The sequence below is a fragment of the Heterocephalus glaber genome, unplaced genomic scaffold (genome assembly GCF_053883595.1).
Source record: "Heterocephalus glaber isolate CG9 unplaced genomic scaffold, H.glaber_assembly_v1.0 deba00001586, whole genome shotgun sequence".
Classification (NCBI taxonomy): domain Eukaryota; kingdom Metazoa; phylum Chordata; class Mammalia; order Rodentia; family Bathyergidae; genus Heterocephalus; species Heterocephalus glaber.
In genome coordinates this window covers 20555820-20571825 of record NW_028258364.1, presented here as the reverse complement: position 1 = coordinate 20571825, position 16006 = coordinate 20555820, and the positions used below count along the sequence as shown (strand labels likewise).

Sequence of the window (16006 nt, the reverse complement as noted above, 5' to 3'; positions counted from 1 at the left end):
AGTGAGACTTTGGCAGTAGGAGGTATGTCACTATGTATGGGGAAATACCTAGCTTAACAGCTAGAATGATACTTTTTTTGTTAACTCCCAGAATATAACTACTTTTTACAGATATGTCATCTGGTTCACTGAGAAGGACACAACTCTCTGATAATTCATTCTGTACTTTTAAAGAAGTTATTAATAAAAGCACACCTAAGAATTATTATGCTTTTTCTTTTTTATATATATGGATTTCACATATGAACTTCAGCAGGGAAATTGTTTTTCTTATTAAAATAAACTATACAGCCACCAAAAAATTCATTTTAACTACTCTTTGATGGTTGTTCCTAATGTCCAAACAAACCAAATATAAGGAATGAATTTTTCTTCACACTTAACTGATTTTAAAGATACCTTGTGTTGAAATATTGAGCTTAGTCTTTTCTAAACCATCTTAAGATTTGGGCAAAAAACTGGAACACAATTTAATAATGTTAATTCTCTGTATTTCCCTAAATGAAAAGTACTTAAAATGAGTATAGATTATTGCTAATACTTAGGCTTTGAATTGGTAAGATGACAAAGATACTAAGAAGTCTTATTTCTGTGACAACATAAAGCCTTTAAATCCCATTAAAGCCATAATTTAATGAGTAATATTAGTAGACATATGCATGTATCTGAATATAATGTCTGTCATTATATAATCTGAATTAAGTATAATATACAAAAGCTAAATATTCTAATAAACTTATTCAACTATATTTGCCATTTAGTAATCATTGCACATTTCCCATTAACAGGGCAATTTGTATAACCTATAACCGATTACAGAACCAAGTACTAACATTACTATACACAGTTACATGACTACCACTAAGGTCACTACCATACCTCATTAGCATTTGCAACCAGTACTTTTAATTTCCAGCTATCTTCAGCCCAGCGATCTGCTACTTCTTTTTCTGAACAGATAATAAAATTATCAAAGTAGATCTCAGAGGACATAGACCAAAGCTCTAAACCAAGAGCACTGAAAGAAGTCAGAAGAAATGGATGGTCATCTTCAAAATAATCTGGATTAGGAATTTTTTGAGGACTCCAGATTCCCTGAAAGAAACAATAATTGAAGACCTTTTCAAATAAAACAGTTTCATTGCAAATGCTGATCAAAAAGTAGCTGCTGTTGAATCACTGAAAAGTTTACAGCTTTATACCCTTGAGGGATTTTTTTGGTTTGGTTTTGTTTTGTTTTGTACCTGGGATCAAACTCCAGTCCTTGCGTGCGCAGCAGGCGGCAAAACCACTGAGCTAAATCCCCGGCCCTATCCTTGAGCTTTTGATGAGTGAAGTCTGGCGTATTCTTAAAAGGCTTCCTAATGTCCTGGTGCAAAGTACTTGGCTTTTTTTTCTTTTAATTTATTTATTTTTGGGGTACACTGTAGATATAATGATAACATTCATCATAGGGAATTTGTACCTGCACGTGATACATCTTGCTTCTTTTTTCCCATTCCCCTCTGCTCTCTTCAACCCCTCTTCCCCTCATTTACAAAAGCATTGTTTCCAGCTTTTCTGTTCTTTTTTCTTGCCCCTCCCCTCTTTCCCCTCCTCCTTCCCTTTTTCCCCTTCTTTTTTGAACATTTTTAGCATTAAAGAGTTTGAGAAGTAGCGGCATTAAGTCTTCTTTAAATTTCTTGTAGAATTCAGCAATGAATCCATCAGGGCCTAGGCTTTTCTTTGTTGGTAGATTTTTAATTACATCTTCAATTTCACTGACTGATAATTTAGAATTTTTCTATCTTCTTGATTCAGCTTTGGCAATTCATATGTATCTAGGAATCTGTCCATTTTTTGTGTTGTTCATCTTATTAGAATGCAGGTTTTTGCTTTTTTTTTTTTAGAATACAGGTTATTCCCCAGTACCAAAAAAAAAAAAAAAAAAAAGAATACAATATTGAAGTAGGTATTGGTGATCTCGATTTCTGCAAGATTTGTTGTGACTTCACCCTTTTCATTCCTAATTGCGTGAATTTGAGTCTTTCCTTTTTTCGATAAGGTTGGCTAAGGATTTGTCAATTTTATTTAATCTTTCAAAGAACCAACTCTTCGATTCATTAATTCTTTATATTGTTTTCTTGGTGTCAACTGCATTAATTTCTGCTGTGATCTTTATAATTTCCTTCCCCAAATTATGAGTTTTGGGCTTGACTTGCTCTTTTTTTTGTTGTTGTTACCGGGGATCAAACTCGGGTCCTTGTGCTTGCGCAGCAGGCGGCAAAACCACCGAGCTAAATCCCCGGCCCCAACTTGCTCTTTTTCTAGAAGCTTGAGGTTCAACATTAGGTTATTTATTTGAGCATGCTTTGTTTTTCTGATATGGGAATTCACCACTATAAATTTCCCTCACAGGACTGCTTTCATTATGTCCCACAAATTCCGGTATGTTGTATTGGCATTATCATTTAATTATGGAAACTTTAATTTCTTCTTTAGTTTCATCTGGTTTTTTTTTTTGGTACCGGGGATCAAACTCGGGTTCTTGTGCTTGCGCAGCAGGCGGCGAAACCACTGAGTCATCTGTTTTGTTTTGGGGGGTTTTTTTGGTACCGGGGATTGAACTCGGGTCCTTGTGCTTGTGAGGCAGGCAGCGGAACCACTGAGCATTAAATCCCCAGCCCAGTTTCATCTGTGACTCATTGTGTCAGGAGCCATTCTACATTTTTTGGGAAAAAATCATTTCACAATTAAATTATGATTAGGGGTGTCTGAGCCTCAATAGTCCCATGAAGCTGTGATGCTCAAGGGTAGGATTACATCAGCTGAAGGACATCCTGGTTCTTTGAGAACCAAGTAGTAATACAAAAGAGAAAGGTCTCACCTGGAGAGGGACAAATTCCTTATCAGCTTAACTCACCCCACCTACTGTTGTAAGACTGTTTTGCTCATCTCATCATCCTAATCAACATATGCACCTCATCTATAGGGAACAGGGAAAGGGGACGTTACTAGAACCTCTGCAGTAAGCTCTAGTCGCCTGCGGCAGCACAAGGCGAATTACAGGAAAGGTAGAAAAATTAGACTGAGAAAAAGCTGAGCTTTGGGTCTGATCAGTGCTGCTCTGGGCGTAAAGGACGAAAGCCCCTAGTTTACCGCACGTTTTAGTCAGTACATCGGGAGAAACAAATGTAACAAATGACTTGTAGAGAGTTCAGTACATCCTGGGTAAACAAGATTAACAGTCCAAGAACAATGAGGAACTGAGTAGATGTTTGTTCCTCCCAGGATGTTTTCAGCGCCCAGGATGTTTCTTGTCCTGGAGAATCACAGCATCATCGGATCATTGAGGTCTCAGTAGTGACCGGAGGCCAAAATGGAGTTATTCCGTAGCTGGGCTGTAGGCAAGAGAACTAGGCTAACCAAATGATTTTACCTTAAAATTATGTAGCATTGCTCCCGACACTCTTCTACCTAAGATCCTCATCTTCATGGGATTACTACCCTCCAGAGTCACCTGATACTTCCTCCGATTATAAGATCCTCATCAATTTAGAATTATCGCCACCCTCTGAGATATCTGATACTCCCTGTGAACCCAATAAATAGTGGCAGCTCGGAGCGTCTTTGTCTTTGCCCGCTCGGAGACACTGACCTCCCGGCCCCCATATACTCTGAAATTAAAAAAAAAAAAAAAAAAGTAGCTGCTGTTGAAGAAATTAGCAATGAGAAGCAGATAACAAATCTGTAAATGATATCAATTCATTAATGTATTGGGAAAAGTCTTGTTTATTCTTAATTCTGTTCGTGTATTCTTTATGAGTAATACTGACTTTTAACTGCAAAAAAGCAAAGTGAAAATATAACCCACAGAAACTTGAGTAAATTTCACAAGTGACTATTTTAGGCAATTTTTTAGACTTAATAAGGTCATCCAGATCAAGATGTTGTTAAAGTTGCCCAAATTAGAAAGATTATATAGCAAAAATGGAACCTCTTAATATATGTATGACAGGCATCATTAATCAATCAGAACAATTAATCAGACCAGTTATTCAATATGAAAGTCCCATTAGATCTTTAAATGGCTACCCTGTCCATCAAGTGGAATAAATGCAACAGCATGCTCACTCACTGACTCACTCCACCATCACACATATCTATTCTGTGCCAGGCACTGTGCCAAATACCAGGGATACAAAATGATCAAGACACACTGTTCCTGTAATACGGGGTTTAAAATGTAATGAGAAAGACATACATTAAGCAAAACCATTACCAAAAGAAACATTTTATGGTAAACACTTTGAAGGAAAACTACAGTGAATAATTATAATATGTAACTTCATGTGTATATGTTAGAAAATGTCAATAATTACAACAGTAAAACTAGAGAGTTAAATGAACATAGGAACTTTTAATATAAAATGTAGGTATACTCAAAATATGTCTGATTCATATTTTAAACATTCTGAATTTTAATAATGCTACAATATAAGGAGCATATTAAGCAAAGCACTAATTCTTAAAATGTACAATCTGGGTTCTCAATCAAAATTTATTTCTTGTATTTATCTCCAAAAAAATAACTTTATAGAACACATTTCAATAACATGGTACCTTTAATCACCAAATTATTTCTAAACTTCTAAAAACACAGATTTATATTGACAGTTCCCAGGAGACAAATCAATGATTAGATTATATTTGATATTGTCTCTAGAGAAGAGATGGAAAAAGTGGTTTTGGGAGAAGAAAAGAAAAGAGAATTAAGGAGAATTGACCTTCTGGTCAGGTTGAATAAGTGACCAGAGGAATAAAAGCAAAAAAAAAAAAAAAAATACACATGACTTCTAGGGTACAGTAAAGGATTTTTCAAAGTGTATACAATATATTAGTCTCCAGGATATTAATAAGTCCAGTTTAATGTGATTGTTAAAACTTTGGTGTAGAAATTAAGTTTGAGAATATTCCAAATACTATATATAATGCCAGTGTTTTTGAAGTATTGTATGTCATACTGTAATGTTATGGCTATCAGCTCTAGGCTGTGCACCAAGAGCATTTTATCCTCTTTGAACAGCTGTAGTCCTGCACATATTTCAGATTTTGCATTAATACCAGCAACTAGCCAGGCAATGTAGGACTGGGTATGTGTGGTAGTACATCTGCGTCAATGTCTTTCCTGTTTATTTTATGGAGTGCCAAAGCAGTTATTCTGCACTTCCCTTGGGCACCAGACCAGCACTGAGACTTTCACCAAAGTCATAGACATTCTCACCTGAAAATGCAGAAACACATACATTGAACATACTCAAAAGTACAAGTCCCTTCAAGTTCAGTTAAGAGCGCTGAACAAATACCTAAAGTTCTTTCTCTGAAAGCCTTACAGCCAGCCATCATCTGGACCAGTGATGGCGAACCTTTTAGAGCTTTCAATGATAACAAAGAGCCTGCTGTGCTATGTGTGACATAGGTTCACCACCACTGATCTGGACCTATAATCTCCAAAGTGCTGATATGAGAGACAACTATTTCAGTGTTTGTAAGGTACCATCATCCATGAACACAGTTTGCAGGTTCAATTAAAATAGAATTATATATATATATGCTAAGTAAAATGTACTGGCACTCATCATCTATACTGCAGTGTATGTTTTACATTCAATTGTCAGATTTTATCACTTTTTCCATAGTTCAGAGTCTCACATTATTTTTCCAAATAATTGAAATATACATTTTAAAAATACCAAGTTCACTCCTTAATGACTAAATAACTTTTATCCGCAAAACCACTGACCCACTAATTTATTAAGACAATGAACTTATTTCCATACTAGCATGTAGCTTAGTGCTAAAGCAAAACAGTCACCAATTTTTGTGGAAACAGGCTGAGCTGTGGAGTCCTCAGTGTATTCATTACTGAGCTGTACTTACTGGGTGGCTGGCTTGAAATCAGTTTGGAGAATTTTTCTTTAGTGGTACTTCAACTATCATGTGAAGTAAAGGAATGTGAACATTTATTATAATAGGCTCCTTAAAGTTGATACATCACCTTCCTCTAAAACCAATTTTATTTCACATGAGCATCATTAGAAAATAACATGGTATAAAATGATTTATTTTCAGCTCTTAACTTTATTATCCTAGAATATTATATAAACAATGCTTCACTTTTTAAATATAAATTAGCTGAGGTCTATTTTCTTTGACTTCATAGAATTTCGAATCAAACATCTAAAGTAAAATATAATATTACCTGATAATTAGATACATAAGACAAATAGCAGAGAATTTTTTAACTTTAATAAGGACTTGGATCAACTGGTTATTACCTGGTAGTTAGGATTACTGATCATTGGTGGTTTCCATACTCCTTTGTATTTTGGGTTATCTATCAGAGGAGGTTTCCACTCACCACATCCAACCTGACATGCTGGATTAGGGACATGAAGTGCCTCCCATTCTCCATCCATATCTTCATTCCTTAAGATACCACAATAAAGCAAATACAATAACTGTAAGTCTCTCCTGTTGGCCATATAAGCTAGTCACAAAATGCAAGTAAGGAATATTGACAACTGAAGATGAAGAATGCTTACCAGTCATCAGATTTTTCAGCATTAGGATTAGGGATAAATTTTGGTTCATTATCAAGCCAACCATCGGGTTTAACAACACTTGAGTCTTCTATTTGGGCAGGTTCATCTTCATCCCTATAAATATATTTTATGTTACTTAACAATTATTCAAGCTGAGTATGGTGGTGCATGCTTTTAATCTCAGAACTCTGGGAAGCTGAGACAGGAGATCATCACAAATTTGATTCTAGCCTTGTCAATGCATGGGGACTCAGTCTTAAACAAAGGGGAGAAGAGCTGGGGTGTAGTTCAGTGCAAAGGCCCTGGGTTCAATCTCCAACACCACAAAAAAAAAATTGTTCAAAAAGTTCTAAAATGCTTGTTCTACAAAATTTGGAAGAGACAATAACAGTATGCTTACTACCTTTCTGTATTTGTGCCTAACCTTTCCCTGCATCTATTCCACCTAAGGCTTCTGTTAAACTGTCATTTTTTTGTACTCTCCCTGTGGAGTTCCACACATTCACGCACCCATGTGTATATTTACACAAATGACAGCATTCTATACATGGTACATTAGACCTTGCTTTTGTCACTTATAAACTCAGTCATTCAACATCTGCTCCATTCTGAACAATTGTATCATTTTATATTTTGTGAATATACCATAATTTATTTAGGGATCTCCTTTAAGAAGACAGTGTTTCCAAAGTTTTACTATTATAAACAATGTAAAGTGAGCATCTTAGAATATGTGCCATTTCTTACCTATAAGCATATGTGCATTTTAAATTTTCATGTTCTCCAAATTACTCTCTAAAAGGCTATATATATGTCATTTCTAGCCCTAGTACCATTTATTTTTATCTATCATTGCCAAGACTGTTACCAAACTTTGACTTTTGCCAATCTGATAGGTGAAAAATGGTATCTCACTCTTGTGAGATTTTAGTGTATATTTAATAGTAAAGTGATCTGTAAAAACCATTCTGTATTTTCTTTAGATAGTTCATTAGCTTTATATGAAGAATTTAGCCCTCTGTCAGCTATAGAAATTTAAAATACAATTTTCCCAGTTTCTCATATATTTTTTGATACAGTTTTTTGCCATACACACACCATTCGTTTTCAAATAGTTTTATTATTAATATTTTTCACGGTTCTTGGATTTTATGCCATATTTGAAAAGATATTGCCTACTCTAGTATTTTTAAAATTTTTATATTTAATTCTAACTTGTCAAGTAAATGCTAAAGTATATGAACATAATTACAGTGAGTACTGGACAGAACTAATACAGTTTCTTTAGAGAAAAGCAACAAATTTAAAGTAAGAGGCTTCTTTGTAGCTTTCCAAAGAAAACTTGAGTTCTAAAATTAAAAGAGCCAACTGTACAAATGTACAGACTTGAAATGTACAGACATATCAATGCTAGGCTGAACCTCTTGAGTGCTCAGAGTAATCAAAAGTTAAAATTTAAGAAGCCTTTCTTTTAGCAATTTATAAAACAAATCTAATAGATTTCGCCAATCAGAAGAGGCTGTAACCTGCAATTCCTTGCATTTAAGGGCAAACTTACTCTTTATAAACAAGTATAAAGTGCTATTAATTCACATGGGATGCAGTTCAGCCTTTCCTGATAGTATAGATGCAGGAAGATGATGCAATGACATGACTTTTTAATTAATCTCTTTTAAAATCAGACTGCTCTTCCTACCTTGTACAAGGTACTTCCCTATTACACTCTTTGCCTGAAAGAGCATTTTTACTATCATCAGTACCTCTAATCCATTAGATAGGTGACAGCTTAACATCTTTGGTTTTATTCCAGAACAACACACTTTGTCCTGGACAGTAGTACATAACTCCAATGTTTACAAACAAATAAGAAATTAACAAATTAAGAATGGGGACTTTCCGAAATGAAGCACAAAGAGAAAAACTGGTTTAAAAACAATGAACAAATCCTTGGTGATCTTTAAGATGATCTAAAGCAGTCTAACATACATGTAGGCAGCATCTTCCTCCCCCCAAAAAGAAACAGAGGAACATATGAATACTTGAAGAAATAATAGCTAAGTATTTAAATTTGATGTGAACTATAAACTCACACTCCAAGAAGTTTAAAGGACCCAAAGCGATGTAAAAATATGAAGAAGACCACAAGGCACAACTAGGTAAAAGCTGAAAAGAGATAATAATAACAAAACTTAAAAGCCAATAACTTAAAAGAATAAATGATCTATTAGGTAAAGGAGAAAAGTTGAGAATAAAAACTGATTGAGACAGGCCCGGGATTTAGCTCAGCGGTTTCGCCGCCTGCTGCGCAAGCGCAAGGACCCGAGTTCGATCCCCAGTACCAAAAAAAAAAAAAAACTGATTGAGAAAAGATACACTGCATGACCCAAGAAAAGGGACACCTGCTGAAAAATAATTATTCCCTTTTAGTTATTAATAATTATTCCCTTCTAGAAAATTTCCTTCCAAAAATGAAGACAAAAGAAGAAAATGTCAGATAAAAGTTGAGAGAATTTAATAACAACAGACATACTATCACATGTTAACGAAGTTTTCCAGGCAGGAAGAAAATGACAACAGATGGAAATTTATATTTTCCCAAAAAAAAAGAGTACCACATATAGTGAATATGTGGATAAATAAAAGGATTTTCTCCTTATAGGACTGAAAGACATTGAGTAAAGAATAAATATGGGTGGCCTTCAGAGTGCATGTAGAATTATGTAAGTAGCACAAAGAATACAATGGGAACAATGTGAGACTTAAAGGGGGTTAAATTATAAGAAAGCTGTATTATTTTTTTGAAGGTAGACTCAGATCAGTTACAAATACATACTGTAAGCAACCCATAAAACAATAAGCCAGACAGGAAAAGCTACTCAGCTAACAGAAAAAATAAAATGGTATATAACAATGAAAGAATACAATTGAAAGAAGTTTTAATAAAGGATTACAGAATGTATGGGACAAGCAGAAAACACGCAGTGAGACGGTAGGCTTACATCTACTGTATCAATGACAACACTAAATGTGGTGGCTCACACTCGAACTAAGAGGACAGACCCGGTGAGGACCCCCTGGGCACTCCCACCAGCCACCAGCTTAACTGCACGGGCAGAGTGGTCCTGGGATGACTGAGACCCCCTCAGTCCGGCTTGCTACACCCACTTGCGACTAGGAGACTGTGAGGACCCCCAGGCACACCCACCAGCCGCGAGCTTAGTTGTGCAGGTGCCTGAAACAACAAACCCCTCCCCCGCAACTCTGGCCTCTTGGCTGTGCAGCTACTTGGTTCCACACTACAGAGGCACCGGGGGACATAAAGGCCATTGTCCTGAGCTGCAGAAGTGAACAACAGAGAGAGGGTCTCTCTAAGGCTCCCTGATGAAAAGTGAAGCCCACTGGAAAAGTGAGAGAATTTCTGCAATAAAGGCACACCAGACCACCATACTTGGTAAGTTAGAAAGATCATCACTTCCCATCAGAACCTGGACTATCTTCAGGGGAAACACAGCTGGAATCTGCAATAGAACCTTGCAGAGTTTAACTCTGCAGGAGGACAGGGAGCTCAGCTTGGGACTTGCAGCCAGAAATCTGCCTGAATCTCATGGGTCTGTGACTGACTGAGACTCATTGACATAACTGCACACTGCTGCCCATGTTGTCTATTGTGACAGCAGAGACATACCCTGAAGGAGGCCCTTCATTTTTATCTTTTATTTGTTACTTTCAAAATTACCACTATTTTTTTGGCTCTTATTTTTAATTTTTTTCTTTTTCTACTTTAAAAATTTTTTTCTCTTTTTTCTTTTTCTCTTTTTTCTCTCTCCTTCCCTCCCTTTCTGTCCCACATTGTTCTTCACCTCCCTTTTTGTTCCTGTTCTGCCCTAATTCGTATTTCTTCATTTTTCTTTTCTTCTCTTGCCTGTGCCCTCTAGCCTTACTGCTAACCTTTCCCAATCTTCTACCTACCTATCGCTCCCTCCCCAACTCCTTCTAACTCCCTATCCCAAAGGGTAAAGTTGCTATATTGAAGAGTTTATTCATTATAAACATATGTTGGCTGGTCCTTGATTTTGATTCAGTTCACACAGTTAAAGGTGATAGATTAATAACTACCACAAATTGTCATTTTCTAAGAGGTACTTGATGCTATTTGTTGCTAATTGTATCACTTGGGCTAAGGTGTTGTGATTGATCTAATCAGTTGTCCTTCCTGGTATAATGAAAATGAGATAGCCTCAGGGCCATTAGAGACTCAAAACCTAAAGACCAGCTATATCTGGAAGACACTTCTGAGAAGTAATCATTCCATAAGGGTTCTAAATACATCAACAAAGATACTTACAATAAGCAACTTCAAAGTGTCAACCCAGTAACTAAACCAAAGACAGTACCAAAAGCAAAAAGGAGAAGACACTTAAGCAACGCACAAACTAAGACTTCCACCCCACAAAAGGCAAATTCTGGGGGAAACGAGGTGGAAAAGGCTGATAATCAACAACCTGGGCACCCTGAACTGATAGCGCAGAAGTAACAAAACAGATGAATGAGGCTCTAGAAAAATTCAAAGCAGAAATAATCTACCAGATAACTACAGAGATGGTGAGCAGAGTGAAAGACATGATTACCGGCTCTAGAACAGAAACAGATTAAAAAAAAAAAATAGATGAGCTCAGAAACATGCTGGAAGCCATGAATGCCCAGCATAAGAAAGAAATGGAAACTATGATTCCCCCAACATAAAGAAATGGAATCCATGAAACAGATTCAAACAGATATTCAGATTTAAAAACTCCACTGAAAGTATGCACAGCAGATTAAGGGAATCTGAAGATAGTATATCAGATATAGAAGACAGGATTGCGGTTAAGGACCATGAAAACAGAGATTTCTTAAAAATAGTAAGGGAACATGATAAATCAATCCAGCAGCTGCAAAGAAGAATATCATAAGACCAATAGGAGTCCATGAAAAAACAGGAGAAAGTACAACTGACATAAAAAACTATTCACAGAAGTAATAGTAGAAAACTTCCCAGACAGAGGTGGAGAATTGGACATACAGATAAGTGAGGCATATAAAACTCCAACTAGCCATGACCACAAATAATCTACACCTAGACATATAATAGTCAAGATCCCAGAAACCCAACAGAAGAACAAAATCCTACAGGCAGTTGGAGAAAAGAAACAAATCACCTACAAAGGAATGTCCATCAGAATCACGGCAGAATTCTCAACACAAACCCTTACATTAAGGAGAGCCTGGAGTGAAGTATTTCAAGCCCTAAAAGAAAAAAACTTCCAATCTAGACTATTGTATCCTGCAAAATTATCTTTCAAAATTGACGGGGAAATTAGATACTTCCACGACAAAGAATACCTGAGAAATTTCATGAACACCAAACCAGCACTCCAAACAATTTTAAGCAATATCCTAGAAAAAGACAAATAAGGTCACAACTCCATGAGGCCCAACAGAGGGAAGCCACCAGGCAAGGTAGGACACTAAAGCGAAAGGGGGAAAAATAAGAAATAAAAGAGCCAACAATAGTAAAACATCATGACAAGGATGAGTCAGTATCTATCAATTATAACTATCAATGTTAATGGCCTCAATTCACCAATCAAAAGAAACAGACTGGCAGAATGGATTAAGAAGCAAAATCCAGGAATATTCTGTATACAAGAAACACACCTAAGTCAAAAAGAAATTCACAGAGTGAAAGTAAAAGGATGGAAAACAGTTCTCCACGTGACAGGATCCCAGAAAAAAGCAAGGGTAGCAATCTTATTTGCAGACAAAGTAGATTTCAAACCAAAACTAATTGAGAGAGACAAAAGTGGTCACTACATCCTTGTGAAGGGAACAGTCCAAGAGGAAGAGATGACAATCATAAATATATATGCACCAAATGTGAATGCCCCAACTATACAAAACAAATATTAATGGACATGAAAAACCAAATAAGCACTAATACAATTGCAGTGGGGGACCTCAATACACCACTATCACAAATATACAGATCATCCAGACAAAAAATTAACAACGAAATTCTACAACTGAACCAAGCTATTGAACAAATGGACTTAATAGATGTTTACAGAGTGTTCCATCCCACAAAATCAGAATACGTATTCTTTTCAGCTGCACATGGATCACTCTCCAAAATAGACTACATACTAGCTCATAGGACATGTCTAAGTAAATGCAAAAGAACTGAAGTTACCCCCTGTATATTATCAAACCATAGTGCAATAAAATTGTAGATCAACAACATAAGAAACCACAAAACTCCCACAAACACATGGAAATTAACACCCTCCTGAACAACCAATGAGTCACAGAGAAAATTAAAGAAGAAATTAGACAGTTTCTACAAGTAAATGATAATGCCAGTACATCATGCAGGAATCTTTGGGACACAATGAAAGCAGTTCTACACAGGAAATTCATGGCACTGAATGCCCATATTAGGAAAACAGAGAGAACTCAAATAAATAACCTAATGCAGAACCTCAAGCTCCTCGAAAAAGAAGAGCATGACAAACCTAAAGCTCCTACAAGAGAGGAAATTATAAAGATCAGAGCAGAAATCAATGCAATGGAGACTAAGAGAACAATACAAAAAAAAAAATCAATGAATCAAAGAGTTGGTTTCTCGAAAGAAAAAACAAAATCGATAAACTTTTAGCCAACCTTATCAAAAAAAAGGAAAGAAAAGGCTCAAATCCATGCAATTAAGAATGAAAAAGGTAAACTCATGACAGAACCTGCAGAAACCCAGAGCATCATCAATACCTGCTTCGAGAACCTGTACTCTAATAAAATGGAAAACACAGAAGAAATGGATAGATTCCTAGATACATACGAACTGCCAAAGTTAAATGAAGAAGATATAGAAATTCTAAACACCCCAATTACAATGAGTGAAACTGAAAATGTAATAAAAAAATTTACCAACAAAGAAAAGCCCAGGTCCTGATGGCTTCACTGCTGAATTCTATAAGACATTTAAAGAAGAACTATCACCATTACTCTTTAAACTCATCAAGGAAATTGAAAGGGAAGCAAGGCTTCCAAATTCATCCTGGAAGCAAGTAATACTTTGATTCCCCAACCAGGGAAAGACCCAACCCAAAAAGAGAACTACAGACCAATCTCCCTAATGAACATGGATGCAAAAATCCTCAACAAGATACTGGCAAACAGAATACAGAGGATCATCAAGAAGATCATACACCCTGACCAAGTCTGATTTATCCCAGGGATGCAAGGATGGTTCAACATTCGTAAATCAATAAATGTAATACACTATATTTACAGAGTCAAGGACAAAAACCATATGATCATCTCAATAGATGCAGAAAAAGGCATTCGACAAAATCCAGTACCCATTCATGATAAAAATTCTACAGAAATTTGGAATAGAAGGTCTTTATCTCAACCTGATTAAGGCTCTCTATGAAAAACCAACAGCCAGCATCATACTAAATGGTCTAAAACTGAAAACTTCCACACTAAAATCAGGAACAAGACAAGGATGCCCACTATCACCACTCCTGTTCAATATTGTTCTGGAAACATTAGCCACAGCAACTAGAAAAGAGAAAGAAATAAAAGGAATAAAGATAGGAAAGGAAGAAGTTAAACTGTCATTATTTGCTGACAATATGATACTCTACATAGAAGACCCAAAAAACTCGGCCAGAAGACTTCTAGACAGTAGAGTAGCTGGATATAAGGTCAATACTCAAAAAACAATAGCCTTCTTATACACAAATAACAGACTCACTGAGAGAGAAATTAGGGAAACAATTCCTTTTACAATAGCAACCAAAACAATGAAATATCTTAGAGTAAGTCTAACAAAGGAAGCAAAAGACTTCTACATGAAAACTACAGCATTCTGAAAAAGGAGATCAAGGAGGATATAAGAAAATGGAAAGACAGCCCTTGTCCCTAGGTAGGAAGAACCAATATAGTGAAAATGGCCATACTTCCAAAACTACTATATAGATTTAATGCAATGCCAATTGAAATTCCAACAATATACTTCACAAAGCTCGAGGAAACAATCCAAAAATTCATTTGGAACCAGAAGAGACCTAGAACAGCAAAAGCAATTCTAGGCAACAAAGACATGGCTCGCGGTATCACTATCACCAACCTGAAACTATACTACAAAGCTACTGTGATAAAATCAGCATGGTACTGGCAAAGAAACAGGCCTGAGGATCAGTGAAATAGATTAGAAGATGCAGAAACAACTCCAGACATACGCAGCCACCTCATCTTTCACAAAGGAGCCAATCACCCTCATTGGAGGAAAGGTAGCCTATTTAATAAATGGTGTTGGAGAAACTGGATTTCAACCTGTCAAAGATTGAAACTAGACCAATACCTATCACCATGCACTAAACTAAGATCAAAGTGGATTAAAGATATAAATATTAAGACAGAAGCACTAAACTTGCTAGAAGTTAAGTTAGGTAGACCTCTTGAAGACACTGGCATAGGAAAAGACTTTATGAACAAACCTCAGCAACATGGGAACTAGCACAAAGAATCAACAGCTGGGATCTCATCTTATTAAAAAGCTTCTGCACTGCAAAAGAAACCACCAACAGAGCTAAGAGACAGCCTACAATGTGGGAAAAATTTTTTAGCAGCTGTACCGTAGACAAAAGGCTACTATCTAGAATATATAAAGAACTGAAAAAAAATCAGACCCCCCCAAATTCAAAGACCCAATTCAAAAATGGGCATCTGAAATGAAGAGACATTTCTCAGACAAAGAAGTAAAAGCAGCAAATAAACATATGAAAAAATGTTCAACATCGCTGGTCATTTGAGAGATGGAGATGAAAACAACACTGAGATTCCACCTCACCCCAGAAAGAATGGCTGCTATCAAGAAATCATTGAATAACAAATGCTGGCAGGGGTGTGAGGAGAAAGGAATCCTTCTCCATTGTTCGTGGGAATGCAGATTGGTGCAACCACTGTGGAAATCCATATGGAGATACCTCAAAAGAACTAGGACTAGAGATCCCATTTAACTCAGCTATTCCCCTGCTGGGGATCTTCCCAAAAGAATTAAAAGAATCATACCACAGTGATGTATGTGCACCCATGTTTATAGTGGCACAGTTTGTATAGCTAAAGCTTGGAAACAGCCCAAGTGCCCATCAACTGGAAACTGGATAAAGAAGATGTGGGGGTTTTTTTTTTATAAAATGGAGTACTACTCAGCCATAAAGAACAAGAAACTAGAGACATTATAGCTGAATGGATGCATACTGAGGCCATCCTCTTAAGTGAAATAAATAGGACATACACGTGTAAATACTGAAGTTTCTCTAGTGTGAGAAACTGAAAGTGTAATTAAGGATTAAAATGATTAAAATGAATAATTGATA

General features: G+C 36.3%; 2 protein-coding genes across 7 annotated transcripts in view; one reads left to right on the top strand and one right to left on the bottom strand.

The window, feature by feature from the left end:
* The window catches only part of Scoc (short coiled-coil protein), a 30608-nt gene extending 19252 nt beyond the window's left edge, over nucleotides 1-11356 (top strand). Inside the window, exon 4 of the transcript XR_015443931.1 lies at nucleotides 959-11356. The gene's annotated coding sequence lies outside the window, so the exon portion shown is untranslated. The remainder of the gene's footprint in view (nucleotides 1-958) is intronic.
* The window catches only part of Clgn (calmegin), a 56484-nt gene that overhangs the window by 5318 nt on the left and 35160 nt on the right, over nucleotides 1-16006 (bottom strand). For all 6 annotated transcript variants that reach the window (XM_087193305.1, XM_087193308.1, XM_087193309.1 and 3 more), the window contains 3 exons: nucleotides 6585-6698; nucleotides 6318-6468; nucleotides 880-1095 (listed from right to left, as the gene is read on the bottom strand). In XM_087193305.1, the coding sequence (XP_087049431.1) occupies nucleotides 880-1095; nucleotides 6318-6468; nucleotides 6585-6698 (481 nt within the window). The remainder of the gene's footprint in view (nucleotides 1-879; nucleotides 1096-6317; nucleotides 6469-6584; nucleotides 6699-16006) is intronic.